At 49.4% G+C, this 23,653-nt stretch overlaps 1 protein-coding gene across 1 annotated transcript in view; it reads right to left on the minus strand.

Moving 5' to 3' along the window:
• Positions 1 to 23,653, minus strand: part of ADRA1B (adrenoceptor alpha 1B) — a 168,570-nt gene that overhangs the window by 76,678 nt on the left and 68,239 nt on the right. The window contains exons 2-4 of the mRNA XM_045284701.1: positions 18,107 to 18,174; positions 16,434 to 17,585; positions 7,566 to 7,706 (exon numbers count right to left, since the gene is read on the minus strand). Coding sequence (XP_045140636.1) covers positions 7,566 to 7,706; positions 16,434 to 17,382 — 1,090 coding nt within the window. The 5' untranslated portion in view covers positions 17,383 to 17,585; positions 18,107 to 18,174. The remainder of the gene's footprint in view (positions 1 to 7,565; positions 7,707 to 16,433; positions 17,586 to 18,106; positions 18,175 to 23,653) is intronic.

Here is a 23,653-nt window from a genome sequence, read left to right on the forward strand (position 1 = left end):
TAGATGTGCTTTACACAATTGATCTATGTATTGTGACGAATTGTATGAGCCCCAATAAATTGATTATAAAAAAATAAAAAATAAAAATCCCAAACTCAAAAAAAAAAAAAAAAGAAAGAAAGAACAGAGAGAGGTATTACCACTTTCCCTTGGTGCCGGAGGACAATTAATGGCCTGGATATATGCAGTGGAGGTAATATTTTTTGTTGCTGTTCCAACTGGTGGAAGCTTCTAGTCCCCCACCAGCTGCCTCCCTGGACTTCTGCCCAGCTCTGTGCTGATGGTGTGGGCCCCGGGGCAGATGCCTGCAATGACAGTGAGCCTGGCTTGCCCTTGGTCCCATTTTTAACCTCCTTCTGGGAAACAGCCAAGGTGCTGAATGAGCGCAGTCTCGAAGCCATGCCTGTTAGCTTGGCAGGAGACTATATTGAAGAAGAATTTTCAAAAGCGTGCAAAGTGGCAGCTACATCCCAATGAGCAAGATGCCATGACGGACACCCCTGGCAGCAGTTAAATTGGATTCTGTGAGGAATGGCCCCTTGTGTGTGCTTGAGCATTCTGTCTCGGAACATTTGGGCCTGCTCTTTGGTGTGACGTTTATAGCATAGTGTGTGTGCCCATACCACAGAGGGGCACTTTGTGTGTAAAGGGCTTCCAATGTGCTGCTCATGGCTGCAGCCAAGGGGGTGTTGTTGGAAGATCTTAAGGCCACAGGCTTGCCAGCTGAGAATGGATCCTAATGTGTCCTGGGTTAGGGCGGGCTGGATCGTACCAGGAGCTGTGTTGATTGGGGCTCGGGTAGAAAGGGGTCCCTCCCCCTGCAGCTGCTCCTGCTGGACACATCCTGATGGGGCTTTCCTTCTCCGTGTCCCTCCACCCCGCCCCAAATCTTCTGTTCTTCCATCTCTCCTGGATTCCGGAAACACCCCTCATTTTTATCACACCATTTGTCTTGTGCTAAAGTGGATGCATTCCTTCATCTCTGTGCTTGGTTGCGCAGCATTTAGAGCCAGTCAGCTACGGATTCAAATCCTGGCTCACTGGTGGAGCCTGGGGCAAGCTCACTAAATGAATGATATGTTTGAGTTTTCCAACCGACACTTAAAGAGCTCTTGGTGGCCACAAAATGCACACACAAGAAGTCGACTCTCTGCTCTTTAAAATTGATCTAAATGATTACTTTCTCCAGGCTGGTAAGGCTGTCTGTGTTAGCTCCCTCCCCCTGCCCCACACCAGGCTCTGGTATGGGACGGAGCTACTGGCTATACAGCGCCTCACTCGAGAATTTAAAATAAAGAGATGTTTACACAGTTCATGTGGAGACAGTTTTGAGAATGAAAAAGATGAAAGTGATCAGAGCCTGGTGCCTTCCATGTGGATTACAACTGCCATTACAACTTCCATATGGATTACAATGCTGACTCAATGCCGACTCCCCCCCGCCCCGTGGGTTTATGGGAGTAGAAAGCCCGGTCTTTCTCCCACGGAGCTGCTGGTGGTTTCGAACTGCCCACCGTGTGGATCGCAGCTCAACACATAACCACAACACGGCCAGGGCTGGGAAAAAACAAACAAACCCTCATAACCGAACCAATAGACAGTATTATGATAAACAGAGAAGAGACTGAAGTTGTCAAGGGTTTCATTTTATCTGGGTCCACAATCAACGTTTATGGACACAGCAGTCAAGAAGTCAAATGACATGTTGTATTGGGCAAAGCGGCTACCCAAGACCTCTTTATGCTGGTAAAGAGCAAGATGTTCCCTTGAGGACTAAAGTGAACCTGACCCAAGGCAGAGAATCTGCGGTCACCTCAGATGCATGTGAAGGTTGGACATTGAATACGGGAGACTGAAGAATAAGGGGTGCATTTGAATTGGGTGTCAGTGGAGAAGATGGAAAGTACCGTGGATTGCCTGATGAACCAACAACTATGTCTTGGAAGAAATACAGCCAGAATGCTCTTCAGAAACAAGCATGGCGAGTCTTCATCTCATGTACTTTGGCCATGTTATCAGCAGAGAATGGTCCCCAGAAAGGACAACATGCTTAATAAAATAGAGAGTCAGCAAAAAATCGGAAGACCCTCAGGAGGCGGACTGTCACAGGGGCTACAGCACTGGGCTCCAACATGACAGCAATTGTGAGACAGTGAGTGTTCTGTTCTGCTGTACACAGAGTCGCTATGAGTCAGAACAGCAACAATGGCACCCAACAAGGAAAGAACAAGAGCAATAATAATCAGATTCCCTGTTGGATGGAGCAAAGGGCTAAAACCTTTGGCTGCTAACCGAAAAGTTTTGGTTTGACTCTACCAAGAGACACCAAGAAAGCAAGGCCTGGAGAGCTACTTCTGAAGCATCATCCACTGATGACCCACAGAGGACAGTCCTACTGTGACTCAAGGGGCTGCTGGGAGTTGGAATAAACTCAATTGCAACTGGCTGGTTGTAATATGAATGGCGCTTTGCTAGCTGGCACAGGGATCGTCACAGACACACTGGGCTCCATGCCTGCCCCATTATAAAGCAGTGCTCCATTGCTCGGTAACAGACCCTGTGCATCCGTAGAGCACTAACAGCGTTGGAACATTTTCCACTTTCTTTGGAAAGAATTTAATGTTGAAGAAAAAGAAAATCAAAGGAGCTATCATGGAAAACACAAGCATGTCGTTGGCCTTGCTTACATTTGTTTTAGATCATGTGTGTGTCTGTGGTGAGGGCAGTAGTCACTGCTCAGTACCTGGAGCCTCAAAAGGTCGTCATCTGGCCTTGAAATAGAGTTATCAGACTGGGTTTCTCCTCTCCTGTTTATTTGGTGTCAAAGACAGGCCACGTCTTTCCCAAAGGTGACATAAAGGTGATGAGGGCTAGTAAGGTGAGAGAAATTGGGGCCCATTGGCAGCAGGCCGGTCCTCTTTTGAAGCTCCTATTTTGATTCTATTGAGGCATTTGAATTATAATGCTGGCGAAGAATATTGAAAGTACCATGGACTTCCAGAAGAACAAACAAATCTGTTTTAGAAGAAGTTGTGGGAATCAGAGAATAGGAAGAGAGTGTATATGGATGAATCATTTATTTTTATATATTAAGAAGCCTGGCAGGCTGTGTTTCTGGGGTGAAGGGAGGACTTCACCCTTGTGAGTTGGAAGCGAGTCCCAATCACATTCTTATAATTAATATCGTTCCCCAGAATCGTGCTACCTTAAAGTTACCTTTTACAAGCACAAGACGGATTGCTAAGTAGCTGGCAGCTTTATCTATAGGAACAGAAGTGCGCTATTGCTCTCTAGGCTCTGAAGACAATCACTCCCCCTTATCTGCCCCAGGGACTGGTGTTAGGTTCCTCCTCCTCTTACTCTGGGACCTTTAGGGTTCTGGTTGAGCCCACTTGGTTATGTATGCAATTATCTGTAATTCTATATGCCTCTCCTCTCCCCAGAAAGTATATAAGCCTTGGTTGGAAATATATTCCTTCTCTCTCTGGGCAAACCCGGCTCCTGAAGTCATGGTGGTCCCGGAGGTGAGCACTTGCAGGCTTTATCTTGTCTGATGTCTCTTTAATTTTTTTCTTTTACTTTGAAAATAAGTTTATTATAACTAATGAATATAAAATCTGACAGATGTCCTCAGACATTTTTGCAAAAAAAAGTAAAGCCCTCCCCGGTGCCCCTGCCCACATGATACAGAGTAAGAACTTGTACAGAGAAACAATGCAAATCTAAACATGAACTTATCATTCACCAGCTGGGCCCCAAAGGCCCCAACATTATATTCTAAGTCAAGGTCCATTGTAATAAGAGATCAACAAGCCACATGACACTTTCGTAGTTTTAACTTTCTTACAAACGTCATTATGATGCTCATTCAAAATTCTGCAGACAAGAACAGGTTAACGGGAGACTGAGATAGGTATTCAAAGTGCAAGGACATATGAAACCACAGGCATTTGAGAGAACACTGGGTGTGGACTGAAAGGAATCCGAGGACACCTCTCTATGTACACACTCACCTTTGGCTAGAGACTGTTTTGCTCAGTCTATTAAGCAGATGAAATTTATCTGAACACATTTCTCATCTGACACAGATTGTCCACAGCCAATTCAGATGAGGTAGTTGGGCTGTTTAATGCCATTCTTCTGCAGTTCCCACAACACATGGGAAGCGTGCCTTAAGCATGCATGAACCTGGTTCACTGGCCTTCTAGGGCGCAACGGAATCATCGTTCTCACCCTTTTGGTGACCCCCGGCCCATTCCCTCCACTCAGAGACACACCTACGCAGAAGCCCGTGGCCTGAGACGGGCTCTAGTTTCTACTGAATAGGTGTCAGGAGGAAACACTGCCCTCATGCTAAAATACACAGAGTTAAAGCAAGCAGGATTTATGTTCTCACGGGAGCTTCACACCTGTCCGGCCCCCTGCTGGTGAGCTGCCTCTCTACCACTAATGTACTGCATCGGAATCAGATGATTCTAACGCGTCGCCCAAACCAAAGTGGCAGCCATCGAAGTGATTCTGACCCTACAGAACAGAGTAGACCCACCCCTTTGGGGTCTCTGTGGGGGGCAGGCAGTCTCATCTTTCTCGCATGGAGCAGCTGGTGGGTTCAAACTGCAGGCCTTATGGATGGCGACCCAGTGCCTCCACAACGCACAATGCCAGCGGGGCTCCCTTTCTTATGCGTCCGTATCTATAAAACTCACCCTGGGGTGAGTAAGGACCCCTGAGGGCAGTGTCTCTGGAGTAGAAGGACCAAGTCTCAGCAGGGGACAGGACCTGAATGAACCAGCTCGAAGCTCTGGTCCTCACATCGCCCAGTGTGGGAGTCTGCACGTCCCTCAGCCCATGGCCTGCGCCATCTGGTGTCTTTAAGCTTCCCATTCCCGGATGTTCCCTGGCCTATTGTCCTGCCTGAGTTTTTTTTAATTGCTTGGCCTTTGTGATGATTGGTGCTCGGTGGCAGGCAGCAGCCATGCTCATTGGACACCTCCGCCAGGCAGCCAAGTGCACCTCATTTGCATGCGGACCGTCCAAGTGCACCTCATTACATGCGGACCTGTTCGAGGACTGATGCCTGCCATTTCTTCCATTTGGTAGCTGCGTGATTATTGGATACTACCCATTACACTTTATTAGCATATGATGTAATGTTACCCGCCCACCATTGGGTATTTAAGCCTCTGCCTTCTGCTCAATAAACGAGATTTGATCAGAATACTGTCTTGTCTCCATTTCTCGCGTCTCTTGCCTCTCTTCATTCCCAGTCCCTTTTTCAGGTATCCACGTTGTTTGATGACCTGCGGGACGGGTCAGCCCAGCTGGAAAGAGAAAGTTCTTCACTGGGAAGAAGTGGCTAATGGGAGCAAGCAAGAGCTAGAGAAGGTTCACATCCCACAGTAGTGGTGTGCTTGTTCCTTTTAACTGATGTCTCTTTAATTTTACCCCTCAATTACACAACCGCCTCTTGGCCCCATTTGATTGTGGGGGTTGGTATACCACAAGAAGTACAGCCAGAATGTTCCTTAGAAGCAAGAACTGTGAAACTTTGTCCCACTAATTTTGTGCATGTTATCAGGACAGACCAGTTCCTTGAGAAGGTCATCAAGTTTTGTGAAATTGAGGGTCAATAACACAGAAGAAGACCCTCCAGGAAGTGGATGGACACAGTGGCTGCAACAATAGGCTGAAACAAACCATCGAGAGGCTCCTGCAGGGCTGGCAGGGCTTTCTTCTGCTGCACACGGGGTTGCAATGAGTTGGAACGGACTTGACAGCACCTGACTACAATGTTTTGAGTCCACTTTGGGTTTCACCTATCCAAGACTTCTTTATTGACCCCATATGGGCATTTTGGTTTTAGAAAACAGTGCGTAACAGTTCCCTTTTAATGTGTTTGTGATAATCTTAAGGAATTATGTCAGGTCACGTAACTTCCGTAAGTCCATTTCATCATTTATAAAATGGACAAATCATGGATTCCATCTGTTGGCAGTTGGGAGGTACAGGTGCAAGAGGACGCCCTGGGCACACTGTAGGGATCATAGCTGTCAGGACGGTTTTTACAGAAAATGTGCTAAATTCTGGCCACGAGGGGCAATAAAACGATTCCAACTTGGACCTTACCCTCAAGGGGCTTGCGGTCTGGTAGCTAAGGGGTTGCAGCTACAGTGTGCATATCAGCCCTCAGCTCCATGGGAAAATGCGACAAGCATCTCATAAGTTCTTATCTTTCAAGGGGTGGGAACTAGGGGAGGCTTCCTGAGAGAGGAGTGGACAGAATGCAGGGTTCAGATGTGGTCAGGATTTGGATAGTCCCAGTGGAGGGAAGAAGAAAGCAAACACACAGTAGGAGGGCAACGCCGGGGGGTGCTTGAGAACTGGAAGTCGTTGTCTTTCATCAGCGCACACTTCTAATTCTGCTGGACGCACAGAGCTGCGCCTTCTGTATTGATTCAACTTTTGTGAGCACCTGGGTTAGGCGGGGACGAACCATTTGGTCACTGCTTCCAGCTGTTTACAGGAGTATGTAGGTCAGGCATGGAGTTGCTAGAGAGAGCTGTCTCTGGAGGAGACACCCACTTGGCCCAGACCCTCTCCTTATGATCATCTGGCAGATTCAGTGCAGTCACTTAAACTCACCAACTTTTCCCACTCTGACTGTCCTCTGCCATGTTTCCCCCCATGCGGATGGTGCTATATGGGCATCTTTGAGGGACCCTGGGTGTCCAAAGCGGTTTTCAGTCAGTTACTAACTGAAAGGTTGGGGATTGAAACCCACCCAACCACTCTTCAAAAGAAAGATACTGAGTTGATCTGACCCATAGCAACCAGACAGAGCAGGGGCTTCCATGACTGTCTATCTTTATGGGAGCCTCCTCTTTCTCCCACAGAGAAGCTGCTGGGTTTAAGCCACTTATCTTTTGGTTGGCAGTCAGGTACTTTAACCTCTGTACCAGCAGGACACACCACAGGAAACCAAGCCAGAACCTCACCTGGTGAAGTTGCTTCCACAAAGAGAGCACCCCTTAAAACCCCGCGGGGCATAAACATCACACACGGTGCCAAGAAGTTGGAGGGGGGCTTGGCAGTATTTTAAGAGGCACTTTTGGAGCCAGGAAAGAGGAAGTTGAGTGAACCTGCATTTCCGCAAGGTTCTCTTGCAGATATGTGGTGGCCTGGTGTGGAGCCCTGGGGGGTAGGTGGATGTGGAGGGAGGGGGTAGACAGTAGGTTACATATCTGGCTGATAACTGAAACGTTTGCAGTTCAAGTCCACCAGGAAAGGTCAGCAATTCAAACCCAATAGCCACTCCTCAGGAGAAAGACGGGGCAATATTATTCTGTACTGATTTACAGTCTTGGAAACCCTCCGTGAGAGTTCTACTCTGGCCTATAGGGTCTTATGAGTCAGAATCAATTCTTGGCAGGAAGTTTGGTTTTGGTATATCAGTACTCGGTTTATAGTCCTTTTTCTCTGTATAGTTAGGTTGTTTCTGGCCGATGAAAGCATGGAGTAGAAAATTGGCTTCTAGACACACTCCCTCGCTCACTGTGCAAACTCACCTGGCCCTGTGAAATCCGCAGGCAGGCAGGCCCAGTGGCTGACCCCAGGACAACAGGAGCAGGCTGGGGGGTGCTGGCACCTCACGCAGGTAAGTGGTGGAGCACATTTACTGTCTGAAGTGCATGCCCCCAGAAGCTGATCTGTGGGGGGAGAACCAAACCATTTGTGTTTCGCCACATTGGATAAAAATCTAGGTGGCATTAATAATAGTGAGTTGTGAGGTTGAGCTTCTAAACGACGGCTAATTAATGAGCTCGGCTTCCCAGGTGAAAGACCAGCTTATATCTTATAGTCTCTATTGCCTTACCAGGATATGGCACCTCTTGGCTGTGGAGGGGTAGGCAGCCCGTGCCCTTCCCTTCTTCCTTGTCAGAAAGGCCCCTTTTTGCACTCCCTTAAACGGAGGCCCGGAGACCCACACTGGGTCTTAAATGGTTGCCTAGGTTCTAGACCGGGTCTTGTCATTAGTTAACTGGGGGCAATCGAGGCGTGCTGGCCTTCCTTATTTGTGAATTTGGGGCAGTCACCATGCCCACCACCACTTATCTGTTAGTCTGTCCAACTGCGGAGCCTAAGCCATGGCACAGTCCAACGCTCCATCTCCTGTGCCAGCTGCACAGCGAGGAAGAGCAGGGAAAACGGCGGCATCGGAATCACGGTGCCGGTGAAGACTATTGGAAGGACCATGCACTGCTAGACAAATTTGTCTAGGAAGAAATACAGCCTGAGTGCTCCCAGACAGATCTGTCTTGGAAGAAATACAGCCAGAATGCTCCTTAGAAGTGAGGATGGCAAGACTTCATCTCCTGTGCTCTGGACATGTCAGGAGAGACCAGTCCTCGGAGAAGGTCACCCTGCTTGGCAAAGTAGAAGGTCAGCGAAAAGGAGGCAGTCCCTCGACAAGATGGATGGACACAGTGGCTGCAACCATGGGCTCAAGCATAGGAATGATTGTGGGGATCGTGCAGTCCTGGGCAGCGTTTTGTTCTGTGAGACATAGGATGGCTGTGAGTCAGAACTGACTGATGGCACCTAACAACAGCACTAATATTATTATTATCATCGTAGGTGGCCAGGGACACAGTGGTTGCAGAAACGATTGCCCTGCATGGGTTGGCAGCTATCAGTTATTTCCGTGAGCCGCACACAGACTCAGGTAAAGGGCATCTCCTGCACAACAGAGCTTAATGAGCCTATCTCGGCTGGCCTTGCTGCTACACAAGCGCCTTCTGACATCCCCTGGCCTGTTTTCCCTCAACAGGCTTGGGTGTTTCCACCACTGACCCCTGCACCCTACCCCCTCTCCTGTGGCATTATACAGCTAGTTCTCTGTACACACCATCCTATTCCCCTCCTGCCCCTCTGCCACAGTGGGCTGCGATCTCACAGCAAAGTGCAGGCAGACTCATTGCTGCTTCTCTCCCCTCTCAGCTTGCCTCTGTCCCTCTTTTCCCATCAATATTTATTGTGTCTAGTTATCATTGTCTTCCTGGAGGCCAAGGCTTTAGGAGACTCACATTAAAACTTCCACACACACAAAATTTGGAGCGGGAGAGGGAATTGACAAAGGGCTGTAAGCCTGTTATTTTAACAAGGAGGACATTAAGACAGAAAAACAACACACTACTATCATTATGACCTATTATGATCATCATTCCATCAAAGAAATGCCATTTGAGTGTCTCAAATAGGAAGGACGTAGTCTTTAGCATAAAAGGACAGCCATTTATGTGGAATACATTTAGGTTTTTAAATTTTAAATGCAGCTTTTTCCGAGTTGTTTTTATTCACTCCAGTATACATAGTGGAAACGCGGTCTGTCACACATGGACATGGGACTCGGGATAAATGCTGGGGCAGCATTATAGAAGGAGCAGGGCGAAGATCTTACCATTCTCTCCCATCGAGTTGATTCTAACTCATAGTGACTTGATGGGACAGGGTAGAAGTGCCCCTTTTGGGTTTCTGAGGCTGTACATCTTCATGAGAGCAGACAGCCTCATCTCTCTCCTGAGGAGTGGCTGGTAGACTCCAACTGTTGACCTTGAAGTTACAGCCGACCACATAACCCACTGTGGCACCTATGGCACCAGGACTCTTAAGGGTAAGATCATGTTGACTGAATGACACCTGTAGAATCAGACAGGCTCCATTGCTTACTGACTGTGTCACCTGGGGCAAAATCCAGCCCCTCCCTGAACTGGAGGCCTCTCATGTTAGCGACATGGCTGATGCGATGGCCAGTACCACAGCTAACAAAGCGCTGGGCAGTGTTTCCGCTTTGTTGAACATCCTTCCACAACACTCCTTCTCTCATCCTTCTCCAGGTTCTAGTTTAAAGAAATCACCTTCCCTCCAGCTGGCCTGCGACCCTTTCTTGTCATGGACTGGCCCATGGCCTGGGCAGGACGGGGGATGCTTGTTGATGCCCTCAGGCGTACATGCTCAAGTTGTGAGTGGATCTTCATGGGATCCTCTTTTCAGGGCCCCCAGGCCCTATGTTGTGCTGATTGCATAAAATGCAACTGAGAAACTTAGTACAGAGAGTCTTAGCCTCCCTACCACTAGAGATTCTGGTAGAGTGGGTGAGGCTCCTGAAAACCAGCACCTCCCAACCCCAGGCTACTGATGCTGCTCCTGAGCAGCTAGGTTTGCCCACCTCTCCTGGGTCTTGGGTGGTGACATTGTTTTTTTGTTTTTGTTTTTTCCAGTTTGCTCAATGTACACGAGTCTCTGCAGGATTCTTCCTGGTGTGGCATCTGGTAGATGGTCTGAGGAGAGCCTGACGGAATCCTCTTAGCCAAGTGCTCTCAGTCTTCTCCTTCTCAGTCAATGGTGCCTCTACCCAGGCAAGTGGCTCCATGGAAAGTTCTGGAGATCATTCTGGACACATTTGTTTCTCTCACTGACTTTCTTACACCTTCGCCCACCCACGCCCAATTCCTGGAGTTTGTCACTGCTTCCCACCACCACTGCCACCACCCTGGTCTAAGCCACCACCGTTTCTCCCTGTGGCGGAGGGGCCTGTCTCTAGGCTGTGATGTACACAGCAGTCCAAGTCCTCTTTCAAAGCTATGACTCAAATAGGATCTCTCATCTGCTTCAAACTCTTCATGTGGTCCAGGTACTTAAGATAAAACCTCAAACTCCCTGCATGGCCTGGCCTCTGCTTACCTCTCCACCTTGGCTCTGCGCATGCTTCCCCTCTGTTTAATAGCCCTGGTTCATTTTCACCATCTCCTGCCTCAGGATGGTCTGCCCTTCCTGCTGCCCAGATCCTTCTCCTACTCGCCCTCTTCACGGAACTATCACCTCAAAACTTCTCAGGAGTCTGCCTGAACATGATCCACCGATTAGTGCAACATATTTGTACAACATCTTATCCCTTTCCCCCAAGGAATCACAATTTGCATCCAGGTTTATTTCTGCCCAAGCGTTTTTCAGAATCCCTGTGTTACCTGCTAGAACTCAGTTCTCTGAGCACACAAGCATGGCTGTTTTGTTCTTCCTTCAACTTTAGTACCAAGCGCAGGGCTGGATGAAGTAGACACTCAGAAATACATATTAATCCAGGGCATAACAATTGAATGATTAAAACACGGACCTGGGCCTTGAGATGAGAGGGGAGGAAAGCTCTTCCCTGATGACTTGAACAACTGGCAAACGCGTCCAACTTTGAGGCACCAGCATAACAGCCCAGATGGTGTGGGGCTACAGCGTGAGTTGTCTTCTTCGTCATTTCATGAATGGGTTCTTCACCAAGGTTGAGTGAGGAGTGGAAGGAAGGCAAGGCCTTGCAATAGGCTGGACAATAGGCAACGTGTGAAGATGGCTTTGGGATTCCTGGAGAGTATTTGCTACGAAAGAAGGCTAGGACCAAGGAGACCAGGCATGGCCTCAGTACAGAGGATCAGCACAGGTCTGTCCTGACAGATGTGCATCCAACTCTAAGCTCTATCTCTTACTTGCTGTGTGACCTTGGGCAAGCAGGCTCACCATGCTGAACTCAGTATATTCATCTGAAAAGAGGAAGCGAATGTTCTCCCCTGGCAGCGTATTTACAAGGATCGGTGAGATGACATCTCTAATAGTTCTAGCCAAGAGTCTGATATGCAGTACACACTCAATAATGATATCCTGCAAGTCTCCTGCAGGCAGGGGCCACGTTGATGTTTAGCTCAACTACCCAGTGTATAGTACAGTGCCCAGCACATACCACGGGTTACCCAGCTGATGTCACGTTGATCGCGACTCCTGGGTGTGTCTGACTAGAGCTGTGCTCCGGAGGGTTTTTATTTATTATTATTGTTTTCAAACAATTGTTTTTTCATAGGATTTTTAATGGCTGGTTTTGCGGGAAGTAGCTCATCAGACTTGCCATTGAGGCACCTGTGTAGACTTGAACTTCCAACCTGTTAGTTAGCAAGCAGCCAAGTACTTCAACTGTTTGCATCACCCAGGAGCGCCAACCGGTGCTTTAGGAAGTCTTTAGTAATGATTTCATGAATGATTTCTCTCTTCCAGAAATGCTTCCCTGGGTGCAAAAATCAAGTACACAAACCAAGTCCTCTCCTAGCGAGCATCTCAAATGTTTGTGTTTCGAAGTCTCAGAGCTGGAGCATCAGCATGTGTGTTTGTGGGGGGGCTCTGCCCAGAGTTACCTGTGAGACCCTCCCTCTCCCTCCCTCTGCTCTTTGGGGAGGTGGAGACTCAGCAGCCTCCCTCCAAATGGGAGAAACAAATAAATGGAGAGAGTGATTTTATTTGGTTGCAGTACTAGAGAGAGCACAACTGTTTCTTTGAAAGTGACCTTCATTTGTTTGGAGGGGAAAGCAGTTAGTTCAATAATGGCTTCTTGGTGCCATTCAGCATTTTAAAAGACAGAAGGAAGATTTGGAGTGAGGCAAGGTTCCAGTGTTTTCTAAACAACGCACTGAGCCCTGCTACCCGTTGGCTGCCCAGGACTTCCTGCCCCATCCCCAACCCCACTGCAGGGTGCAGCATCCAAACTCCAGCCACTTCTTGAGAGCCTGGCCAGGCCCCCCTGTAGCAGATGGGAGCAGCACTTTGTTACAATGCCGGGCAGCTAAAGATTCTCTTGAGTATCTTGCCTGTGGCCCATCAAGTCGAGATGCTGCCATATTATATTCCAATTACTTGCTGTCCCTCCCTGGCCTGATGCCAGGGGCCAAAGAAAGAGGTGCTTGTTTGGTAGAGCCCATCTCTGCTGCTGAGGAAGTGAATGCTGGTCTCTGGCCCAACTTGGTCTGAGGCCACAGAGCTGGGAGGAGGTAGGGTGGGTGTTACAGGTGCAGTGGACCCAGCAGGAGACTGGAGGCCCTGCTCTGCGGGCAGTCTGATCATACTTCAGAAAATAAAAATAAGGGCGTAAGAAAACAAACGTGACCCTAAGCTGGGTTCTTTGGGATCCATGGCCACATCCCCTCCTTCTGAGGAAGAATCCCAATCCTTCTCTCCCACAGAGAAAATAAACACAGTGATGGGAATCTCTGCCATCTCAGCACCTGGGAGTCTATCTCCAATGGGAAGTTACTCCTACCTGCTCTTCTGAGTGGGTCAGTCACTGGCTCCCACCTCTGCTTTCTGTCTTTTTGAGGGAAAAGTTTCCATGGAAAATTTTGAATTTGGAGCCCCTTTCCAATTCCAAAGGAGTTATTGTTCTATATCTTGCTATTGTATTTAGTTCTATTTAGGTGTTATTTGAAATGGCAAAGGGGAAAACTCCCATCTCCATGTTGCTGGGTTGCTTTCTGTCAATTTAATTATGAAGAAAGTGTTAAATCAAGAATTTTCCCTGGTATAAAGCCCCTGGGTATCTTTCAGTGTTCATCCCAAACCCAAGGCTGTTCTATCTGCATGGGATTCATAGTCTTCATTCCCAACAGTTGGGTTTCCCTGGAAGAAGGATGTGGACAAAGTTAAGTTAGGGGTAGTACCTCGGGAGGTCTTTCGAGGACCATAGGGTGGTGGTCAGAAGGTTTTCTTTGCAAGGATGGGAGAGGCAAGTCCTGATAGCACCTGGATAGTAAGAGATCTCACTTCTTATATGAATAAGCCAAGGATCTGAAATACCAGGAAGACACAGTGGCTCAGAAGGGTGTGGGCAGAAAGGAGGAAGAGGTGGGGAGAGTGAGTGAGAGAGGGAAGAGAGTGAGGGAGGCTTGATGACTTGAAGGCATTCTTAGGTAGTACATAGGGGTAGCATGCTGTTAGGAACCGCAAAGAGGGAGGTCTTAGTATAGCCCAAGGCACCTTGGAAGAAAAGACTGGGAATTGACTTACCCCAAACCAGCCCTGGGTAACTCCATGGAGCCCGCTCTACTCTGACACACGGTAGGTCCGCCATGAGTCTGTGTTGACTCAGCGGCAACTGGTGGTGGTGACGACTTAAAGAACAGGATCTAGAGAGAAGCCTTATCATTCCACACTCGTGGGTAGGTGGGAAGGTCTAAGCCTTGTAGTATTTTAAACCCCAGCATCCAGGATGATGGTGCCTGGGGAAGCTGAGAGTCCCTCTGGCCAGTGATCCTCCAAGCCTGGTCTGTGGACCACCTTTCCAATGTCACTGGGTGGGCTGATTGACACATACATTGTTGGCATTCATTTGGTTTACTGAATTGGATTCTCTGAGAGATGGGCCAGGAAGCTACATTTTCATCACCCTTGACAGGTGATTTGTGGATCTGACGCTTTATGGAAGGTCGACAACCCTCAATGTTATCCAACTCTCTTTTGTTCCAGAAGTGCAACCTGAAGCCCAGAGAGGTAAAGCCACAAGCTTCAGGTCACACAGCGAATTGAGAGCAAAGCCCAAATGAGAACTCTTGCACTGCGATTTCCCTTCCAGGATGCTGGAAGCCTCCTCACCTATTTGGAGCAGTTGTCTCCTGTCCTCTACAGCCAAAGTCTGAGCCTTTGATCCTCCTCCTTTATCCTTCTGGATCCCGAGGATGTTGTTTGTGGTCACTGTCTGGATGGACAGGCACATGGAAGAAGTGGGAACTATCTGGTCTCTTCTGTGTCTTTAGTAATCAGCGTGGGGTTGGCAAATTAGTGGAGGAGAAAACGCAGAGGGTTTTCAGTCACCCTAGAGGGGACTGAAAAGTTTGTCCAACCTACAGCTAACTCTCATTGAGCATTCACTGTGTGCCAGACGCTGTGCTAAGCCCTTCCATGCATCAGTGGGGATCCCATGAGAGGAAGGATGATTTAGCCCCATTTTGCAGATGGAGCACCTGAGGCTCACAGAGGAGTAGTCGCTTGCCCATAGTAAGTGGCTGAAATCACTTTTGTGTACAACTATGATCCTGCCCAGGGCCGCAACACAGCATGAACGTTCCTCTGCTGTAACCTCAGTGAGCCGACGAAAGGACACAGAAAGCTTAGGAAAGAAAGAAAAGACAGCTTTTATGCAATGGGATTTGATTCTTTTTTGAGGGTCGACCTTCAAGGGTTCCCACTGGAGACCACTGAAAACATTTCAGAAAAGCATTAGCCTGCAATCCAGCCTTGGAAAAGATGACATAGGAGTAGGTTAAACAGCCTCCCCTGGCCCCTTTCTTAAAAAGGCAAACGCCTGATAAAATATTTTGCTTCCTTTCTATTTATCCTCTTTTTTCTTGAGAGCAGTGTGCCTTTAGACTTCCAATTCCTTGGGGAATTTGCTCCTATCTGATCCTGGTTTCGACCCTGGTGAGATTGCAGGCATATGCGGTCCAGGGCAGGTGGCAGCTGTTGCCTCTGCTCATATCACAGCGCACGACTGCGCCATCCTCACATCCCTCCATTCATTTTCTGTGGCGTGCCCCCAGAGATGCGAGAAGACATCAAAGTAGACCAATGCTTCAGAGAAGGGACTAGCGCCTCCCATGCCATGTATATAGCATGTCACACTACCTTCCTCCAGTTTTATCTCCTAGCGATAAACCTTTGCTTCCTTAAAAAAAGCAGGGGACAGTCGGACCATTCAGTTAGGAGGACCACCAAACCAAAGGGGTGGGGGAGGGAGGGAGGGAGGACACATGGTGAGGCGTCCACCTAATTCCATTTCACCTGCATTTAAAAAATCTGACAACTACAATTTACATTCTGGGGCATTCCATAAGTCACCAGCGTTGGGAACATTTTTGGATGCAAACGGATTAGTGTGTGACCCCTTTGGTCGTCTTCTCTTTCAAATCTCCAGCATTAGAGAACTTCAAAGCTGGTGTGGTTGTAAAAGACTCTTATTAACCGGTAATGAAGAGTGTGCAATGAGGTGGTAGCTAGGCAGGAGGGGGAGGCTTGCCCGCCTCTGCAAAGCTCTTGAGAAGCGTGGGTCTCGGCAAGAGCCCTGGAAATGCTGAATGAAAACTGCCTTTCTGCGTACGCACTGCCTCCCTGCTTCCCGTATGCCGCGTCTGCAGTAGCTACAAACTATTTTGTATGCTGCATTAGTGACGCTGCCGTAGCAGACACATCATTACTACTGAAAGGATGCCGGTGTGACACTCAAGCCCACTGTCCTTTTCCATGATTAAACCGCGGTCGTGGAGTGAGTCATCCCACATCCCAGATTACCTTCCTGTGGTTATATTTCAAGTGGCTAATCGTACCTTCGCGTGTTTCACTAACACCTGAGTTGGTGCTTAGCCAGCTACCTAATCTGCAAAGCCTTTGCAGAATAAACAGTATTAGCCAATCTCTAAACATACACAGACTGCATTGAAGAAAAACCCAAACCCAACCCAAACAGTGCCCCCCCCTCAAAAAACAAACCACACACACACACACACACACACACACACACACAACTTAAAGTTCATCAATCAAACCAAGATCCCCCAAACACCCAGTTCCCAACTTACCAAGCGGTAGCGCGATGAAGAAGGGTAGCCAACACAAGATGAACATGCCGACCACAATGCCCAAGGTCTTGGCTGCTTTCTTTTCCCTGGAGAATTTGAACAGTTTGACAGCGATGGAACTCCTGGGGTTGTGGCCCTTGACCTTGGTACTGCTGAGGGTGTCCTCATGAAAGTTCTTGGAGTGAATCCTCAGGGTGAGCTCCTTGGAGTTGGACATCTCCTTCATGACTCCCGCCTCCAGGTTCTTGGTGGTCCTCTTAGCCACGATGTAGACCCGGCAATACATGACCAGGATGACTGCGAGAGGGATGTAGAAGGAGCCCAGGGAGGAGAAGAGCGCGTAGAAGGGTTCTTCGGTCACCCCGCATTCCTTGTCATCGTTGGGCGCTGGTTCCTTCCACCCAAGGAGAGGCCCGATGGATATGATCGTGGACAACACCCATACACTCAGGAGAGCCAAGATGGCCTTCCTGCGGGTGACCAGAGCGGGGTACTGCAGAGAGTGGCGCACCCCGATGTAGCGATCGATGGAGATGGCGCACAGGCTCAGAATGGAGGCCGTGCAGCACAGGACGTCCACGGCGGCCCAGATGTCACAGAAGATCCGCCCCAGGACCCAGTAGCCAAGCACCTCCAAAGAGGCGGAGAAGGGCAGGACAGTGAAGCTCAAGAGCAGGTCAGCAATCGCCAGGTTGACGATGAAGTAGTTGGTGGGCGTCCGTAGGTGTCGGTTGCAGGCCACAGACAAGATGACCAGGATGTTGCCCACGATGGCAAAGAGGATGAAGGCGCCCAGCACCAGGCCCACAGAGATGGCCCTGGTGATGTCCAGCTGGGGCAGTGTGGAGTTGCTGGAGGTCTGGTTGGGGCCAGGGAAGTTGGCATCTTTCAACTCTCCCCAGTGGGCAGGTGCTGATGTATTGTGGCCGGTGTCCAGATTGGGATTCATTTTAGAGTCCGCCCTCCATAGCCAGGGGGGTGATTGGGCTGCAAGGCTCCTCAGTTGCCCTGAAACTTTGCTGCCACCGTGGTCGGCTTCCCGGAGGCGCCCTCCTGGCGAGAAGTCATCTCCCCCACCGGCAGCCCAGCCTGGCTCGCTCTCGCCCGCTCGCTGTCTCCTGGCTGCACCGAGCCGCTCGCTCACCGGCTCGCCTGTCAGAGGGAGGAGGATGAGAGGAGGAAGAGAGGGGACGAGGCGGCAGTTCCAAGTTTAATGGTCCACGTCAGGCGCGCCGGGCCGGGCTGGCCGGGGAGCGCCGGGGAGGGCCGAGGGGCGGCACGGAGGGGACGCCCGGCTCGGGCCCGGCACGCGGCGGGCGGGCGGCAGCTCTGCGGACAGCGGCGCCTCCGCCGCCCGGCGCCGAGGAGGGTCTGCTTTCAATGAGCCACCTCTGGGCTGACTGCACGGCGGTGACATCAGGCGGGGGAGCCCGGCGCCCTGCCTCCGCGCGGCACTAGGGGGCAATGCGGGTCCAGCAAAGGCGCTGCCGCCCCGCCGCCGGTGGTGGTCAGCTGGAGGGCGGCCGCGCCCGCTGCCCTGGGGTCAGCCCTTGGCGGGTGCAGAAGTGTCACTTGGGCCTGGGGATACCCTCTCCCTACCCCAGAGTGACACCCTGGGATTCTCTCTCCTCTTGGTGGCTCTTCAGTTTCAACAGGGATCTGAGGGTGCTTACCTCTAATGGGAGGGGGGCACTTGGAGTAAGACCCCCAGATTTAGGGACACATGCAACTTTTCTGGCACCTGAAAGACAGAGGCAGAATTCTGGGGTTAGACAGGGGAGTCAGGGCTGAAACCAGTCCCACTTCTTTGCTCCCACATGGAGAACTCTTGGGCCTCCTGATACAACCTTGGGGTTTCCTTTTGTACACTCGCTCCTTGAGCCATCTATTTACTATCAGACGGTTAACTGAGCAGCCCCTGAGTGGCAAAGGCTCTGTTCTAGGCACCATTGGGCATTGCAGCTGAACAAATCAGATGAAGACCCTTGAAGAGCTTGCATTCTGATGGGAGGAAACAGACAATAACCACCCACGCAGGGAGGATAGGAGGTGGGTCCTCCCTGTGGAGAGCAGGGAAGGAGAAAGGGGGGGGGGGGGGGCGGAGCGGAGGGCGCCTGGGAAAATCCAGGCTTTCCATGGGGGCGTGGGGGAGTCACGCAATGAGGTGGTGAGTGAGTTAGCTATATGGAGGTAGGATTTGGGGTGCATCAGAGGCCTCCAAATATCAGGGGGAGAGACTTGGTGGTCTCTTGGCTACCTGTTGTTTAGATTTTTCCTTCTTTCAAAGCGATACCACGTTGTACATTCAGCAGCTCAGACACGCCCCAGAGGTAGGGGACTGTTATTCAGGAGAGAGGGCTGCCAGGTTGCCGCTGACTCATGACCACCTCAAGCTGTCAGAGTAGGGCTGCTCCACAGAGTGTTTAAAGACTGACTTTTTTGAAGAAGATTGCCAGCCCTTTCTTCCAAAGTGCTTCAGGGTGAACTCTAGAACCTTTTCATTAGCATCTGAGTGAGTGAATTGTTTGGGTCACCAACGACTCCTTGGAGAGAAGGCATGGCTCCTCAAACTAGAGGGAAAGCTTTATCAAGTTAACATTTATGCAACTCCCATGTTCTAGGAGCCCTGGTGGCATATGGGTTATGGGTTAGCGGTTCAAAAACACCAGCAACCAGTGGAAGAAGGTGGGGTTTTCTACGCCCATAAAGAGTTACAGTCTTGTCAGGGTGCAGTGTAGGAATGATGAAACATACACTTTTCCTTTAGTTCTTTAATGCTCCCCCCTCCCCACTATCATGATCCCAATTCTACTTTACAAATACGGCTAGACCAGAAGATGTACACTGGTACAGATAAGAGCTGGAAACAGGACAGATAAACCCCTCAGGACCAATAATGAGATTAGCGATACCAGGAGGGGAAGGGGAAGATGGGGGAAGAAAAGGGGAACCAATTACAATGATCTACGTATAACCCCTTCCCAGAGGGACAGACAACAGCAAAGTGGGTGAAGGGAGACATTGGTCAGTGTAAGACCTGAAAAAAAAAAGATATATTATCAAGGGTTGTGAGGGAGGGAGGAGAAAATATGAGGAGCTGATACCAAGGGCTCAAGTAGAAAGAAAATGTTTTGAAAATGATGATGGCAACAAATGTACAAATGTGCTTGACACAATGGATGGATGTATGGACTGTGATAAGAGTTGTAGGAGCCCCAATAAAATGATTAATAAAAAAAGGAAGCACACACACACACACACACACACACACACACACATACACATGAGAGTCACAGTCTTAGATGCCCACAGGGGCAGCTCTACCCTGTCCTATGGGGTCACTAAGGGACCTGATATTAGCATTCTCATTTTGTGGGTAGAACACCAGGGTATAGGGAAGTTGAGCTCTGTGCCCAAGTTCCAACAGGCAAGTAGAGGAGTTGAGAACTGAATTCAACTGCAGGTCTACTCCAACAATGGGCATTTAATGGCCACAGCGACACATTTCCTCCTGGGGCAGGGCTGGGGAAGGAGTGATTTTCAGATGGGCTATCTTTCAAGTCATAGATTTTGGGCTCCAACTTTTGGTAGGAGGGAGCTCACATTCACTGCACTCCTATAGATCACTGAATTTTCTTTCACTTTCTACCGAGATCCTTTGAAAGAAGCATAACCATTCTCCAGGCACAGTCAGAAGATGTTGGTCAGGGAAAGTTATTTCATTCCTGAGGTCAAATGGTTACTGGACCCATGATGCAGCAAAGGGCAGTGACAGTGGAAGTGGAAACAGAGTCCAGTCACTCCTCCATGCTTGCCTTCAAGCCTGCGTCTTGTTTTCCAGCATCTGCCTCATAGTCATTACCACCGAGGAGAGTCAGGGGTGGGGCATGAGAAGGCCCCTCAGGATAACTTATGTCTAAGATGCCCGTGGAGGTTCTTAACTTCCTTTTCATTGTGGGGGTGGTGGGGGGAGACAGGTAGTTATCATCAACCATCTATTTAATATTTTTAAATGAATATATGGATTTTTTCTCCCATCCAAAAGCAGACTCACAAATTCACAATTTCAAGTTCTCTGAGGTTAAGAAATTGTGTGGTACAGACCATCCTGAAGCAGATTTTGTTTTTCCCTAGCTCAACTGAATTAGCTTAAGTGGTATTTGAAGAGTTGAAACCAAGAGACGCATAGGTTGATGTCAATTCAGATCACCAAGCGCTCTCAGAATCCTAGCTTGCCTTTCTTCCCATTTGGAGGTGGTTCAAGGGCCAAAAGGAACTGACAAGTTCACAGTGTTGGGGTGCACAGCTGATGACCAGACCCCAGCTTCTGTGGCTCGCAGACCCATCATCTTTCCTCTGCTGCAGGAAGAAGCCGCTGAGGGGATCAAGAGATCTTTCACCGTGTGATCTGAGACGGGGACAATTTGGGCAGCGCTCTGCCAGGCGTCTTGAGGAAGAGGAGAAGTTGTCCTTGGTCTTGGGTGGAGATACTAACATGGGCCAGAATGATCTTTGAGGACTTCTAGCTAGCTCCAGGTTTCAGGGGACCTTTCAGACTTTGATGGGCTAGGAAGAAAGCCCTGTGAAATCTCCCTCCAAATCCAGTCACTGAGCATCTTACGTATCAGAATGCTCCAATCTGTAGCCGGTTATGGGATCCGGGGCAGGGCTGGGCAGTGCTTCGTTACATTGTGTCGAGATCTACACAAAAAAGGCCCAGGCAGCTTAGCTTTTCTATGCCCTCCTGTCAGCTATCTCTTTGCCCTTCCTGTCACTATCCTTCTCCCAGCCATCTTCCACAAGGGAGAAGGGAGGGAGTGGCATAGACTCAGTTCCTATCACTCTCATCTCAGTCTAGCATGATGGTTCTTCTCTTGAACTGGTTTACTCCCAGTGGGGAGTTGGAGGAGGAAGAGAATGCCAGTAAATGGCCACAGAGCTGGAGTTCTCAACAAAGGCAGGTGAGACACACACACACACACACACACACACACACACCAGGGGCAAAGTGAAAAGCAAGTTCCAAGTCCATATTTTGAAGGTGGTGGCCCATTTCCCACTTGCCTGGGCATTAATTTCACCAGCTATTGAACAGCTAGCAGCACACTATTGAATTTACCGAGGCCGTATCTACATAATCACAGTAACCAGCTGCACTGTGCAAACCCAGCAGACATTCCCCCCCCCACCCCCCTATGATAGCTAAAGGCCAGGGAAAAAAAGGAAAATGAGCAAATCTGAGACCCCGAACTGGTTATATTTGTTACGGAAGAGACTGGGTTGCTACCAAGAGGATAATTTATGCTTTAATTCAAGCGTCAGGTGTCAGGATGTGGAAGAGATTATTGAGACTGTTTGAGAGGCTGAAAATTGCTGCAGGTTTCAGACATGTTGCCAGTTACCAGTGAACTTCGAGGTGGCAAAAACAAACATCTCGCCATAAGGCAAAGTAGGTATTAGCCTTTATAGCCATCCTGCGCCTGGACCCCACTAAGGAACCTTTGCTAATGGCCCTTTCCTTGCAGCTCTTCCCTCTCTGTCGCTGGAGATGTCCTGTAACCCCTCTGGCTGATATCTGACCCATGGAATTGACCATTTGTTTAGGTGTCATGAGGCTACAGACGATATTTCATTTTCTCGGTACTCCCTGGGGCCAAGCCAAGCACAGAGCTCTGACTCACTCGAGGCTTAGAGAAAAAGAGCCTTTTCATTATCCATCTGATTACATTAGAAGTCTCTGATGCTGCATGCTCCCATTTCTGTGAGCCCTCTAAGAGGGGCTTCCCCCACTGAGTTTGACCTGTGGGGAAACTGAGGCGAGAGGAGGTGCAGGGCTCCAGGGAAGGGAATCGCTCATCTGTGCTTGTGCCATTTTGTGCTGTTCTTTCCTTTTAGCTTTTTCTAGCTTTCGAGTCAACCAGCGGCCAGGCACAAGGGACTGAGGTGAGTCAAAGATTAATCAAATTAGGCATAAATAATCCGACCCTAAGCTCGGTGCCACGGGAGATGCTCGTCGTGGTAGAGAGCCCTTCAGAGAGAGCCTTCAGGTACTGGGCTAGGCACCCAAATATTCACAGCCATGCAAGGTAGGAATTACCCTATTGCTCAATGAGGAAACTGAGGTCCTGAGAGGTCCCGTGACATGCCCAAGACTGTTGGCTGGGTGAGTAAGCAGGATTGGTATTCAAAGCATCTTTGTCTGCCTCCCAAACATGCATCCTTCTCCCTGCACCAAGCTGAGATTAAAAAAAAAAGGGGGGGGGGGCGAGAGGGAAGGGCAGCAGACAGCTCAGTTTCAGTCCTAAAGGAAATTACAGCAGAGGCAGAATGTCATTAGGGCCCGGAGTGAGCATGGTAGGTCATGGGGCTGGGGGAGGAAAGGCAGAGCTCTCCAGGAGAGAAGGTTCTAGATGAGGCTCCTTAAGTCAGGCTGCCTTGCCTGCCCAGCCAGCACCTGGTCTGGGAAGTAGGGGAGAGCAGATCTGGATTCTAGTACAGCTTCAATCATTGAGTGGCTTCTCTCAATTCCATCCAGTTGACTCAAACGCAAAGCAACCCTATAGGACAGGAGAGAGCTGCCTCTGTGGGCTTCTAGGACTATAACTCTTTATGGGAGTAGAAAGTCCCAGCTCTCTCCTGCAGAGCGCTGGTGGCTTCCAGTTGCTGACCTTGTGGTTTGCTGCCCAACTTGTAACTACTACACCACCTCTAAAATGAATCCTGGTGGCTCTGTGGGTTAGGTCTTGCGCTGGTAACTGACAGGTTGGCAGTTCAAATCCACCAATTGTTCTACTGGAGACAAATGAATCTCTCTGCTCCTGCTAAGCTTTACAGTCTCAGAAACCCTGTACAGGGTGGCAATGAGTAGGGTTTAGCTTAATGGGAATGACCTTTAAGGAAGCCATGGTGATGCAATGGGTTAAGCATTGGATGACTAACGGAAAGATCAACGGTTTGGATCCACCATCCGCTCTGTAGAAGGTCAGCCACAGTTTGTTTCTGTGACACAGCTTCAGAAACCTTTTGGGGCCAGTTTTTCTCTATTCTACAGGGTCATGATGAGTCAGAATAGATTCAATGGCAGTGGGTTTAGTACACTGGTTAAAACTTGGCTGCTACTGGAGACCCCCTTGCAGAGGGGTCTCGGGGAGGAGACGAGCCAGTCAGGGGGCGATGTAGCAATGATGAAAAATACAACTTTCCTCTAGTTCCTAAATGTT

This window comes from Echinops telfairi, unplaced genomic scaffold (genome assembly GCF_000313985.2).
Source record: "Echinops telfairi isolate 266 unplaced genomic scaffold, ASM31398v2 ScPeMD7_7469;HRSCAF=8507_0, whole genome shotgun sequence".
Taxonomy (NCBI): domain Eukaryota; kingdom Metazoa; phylum Chordata; class Mammalia; order Afrosoricida; family Tenrecidae; genus Echinops; species Echinops telfairi.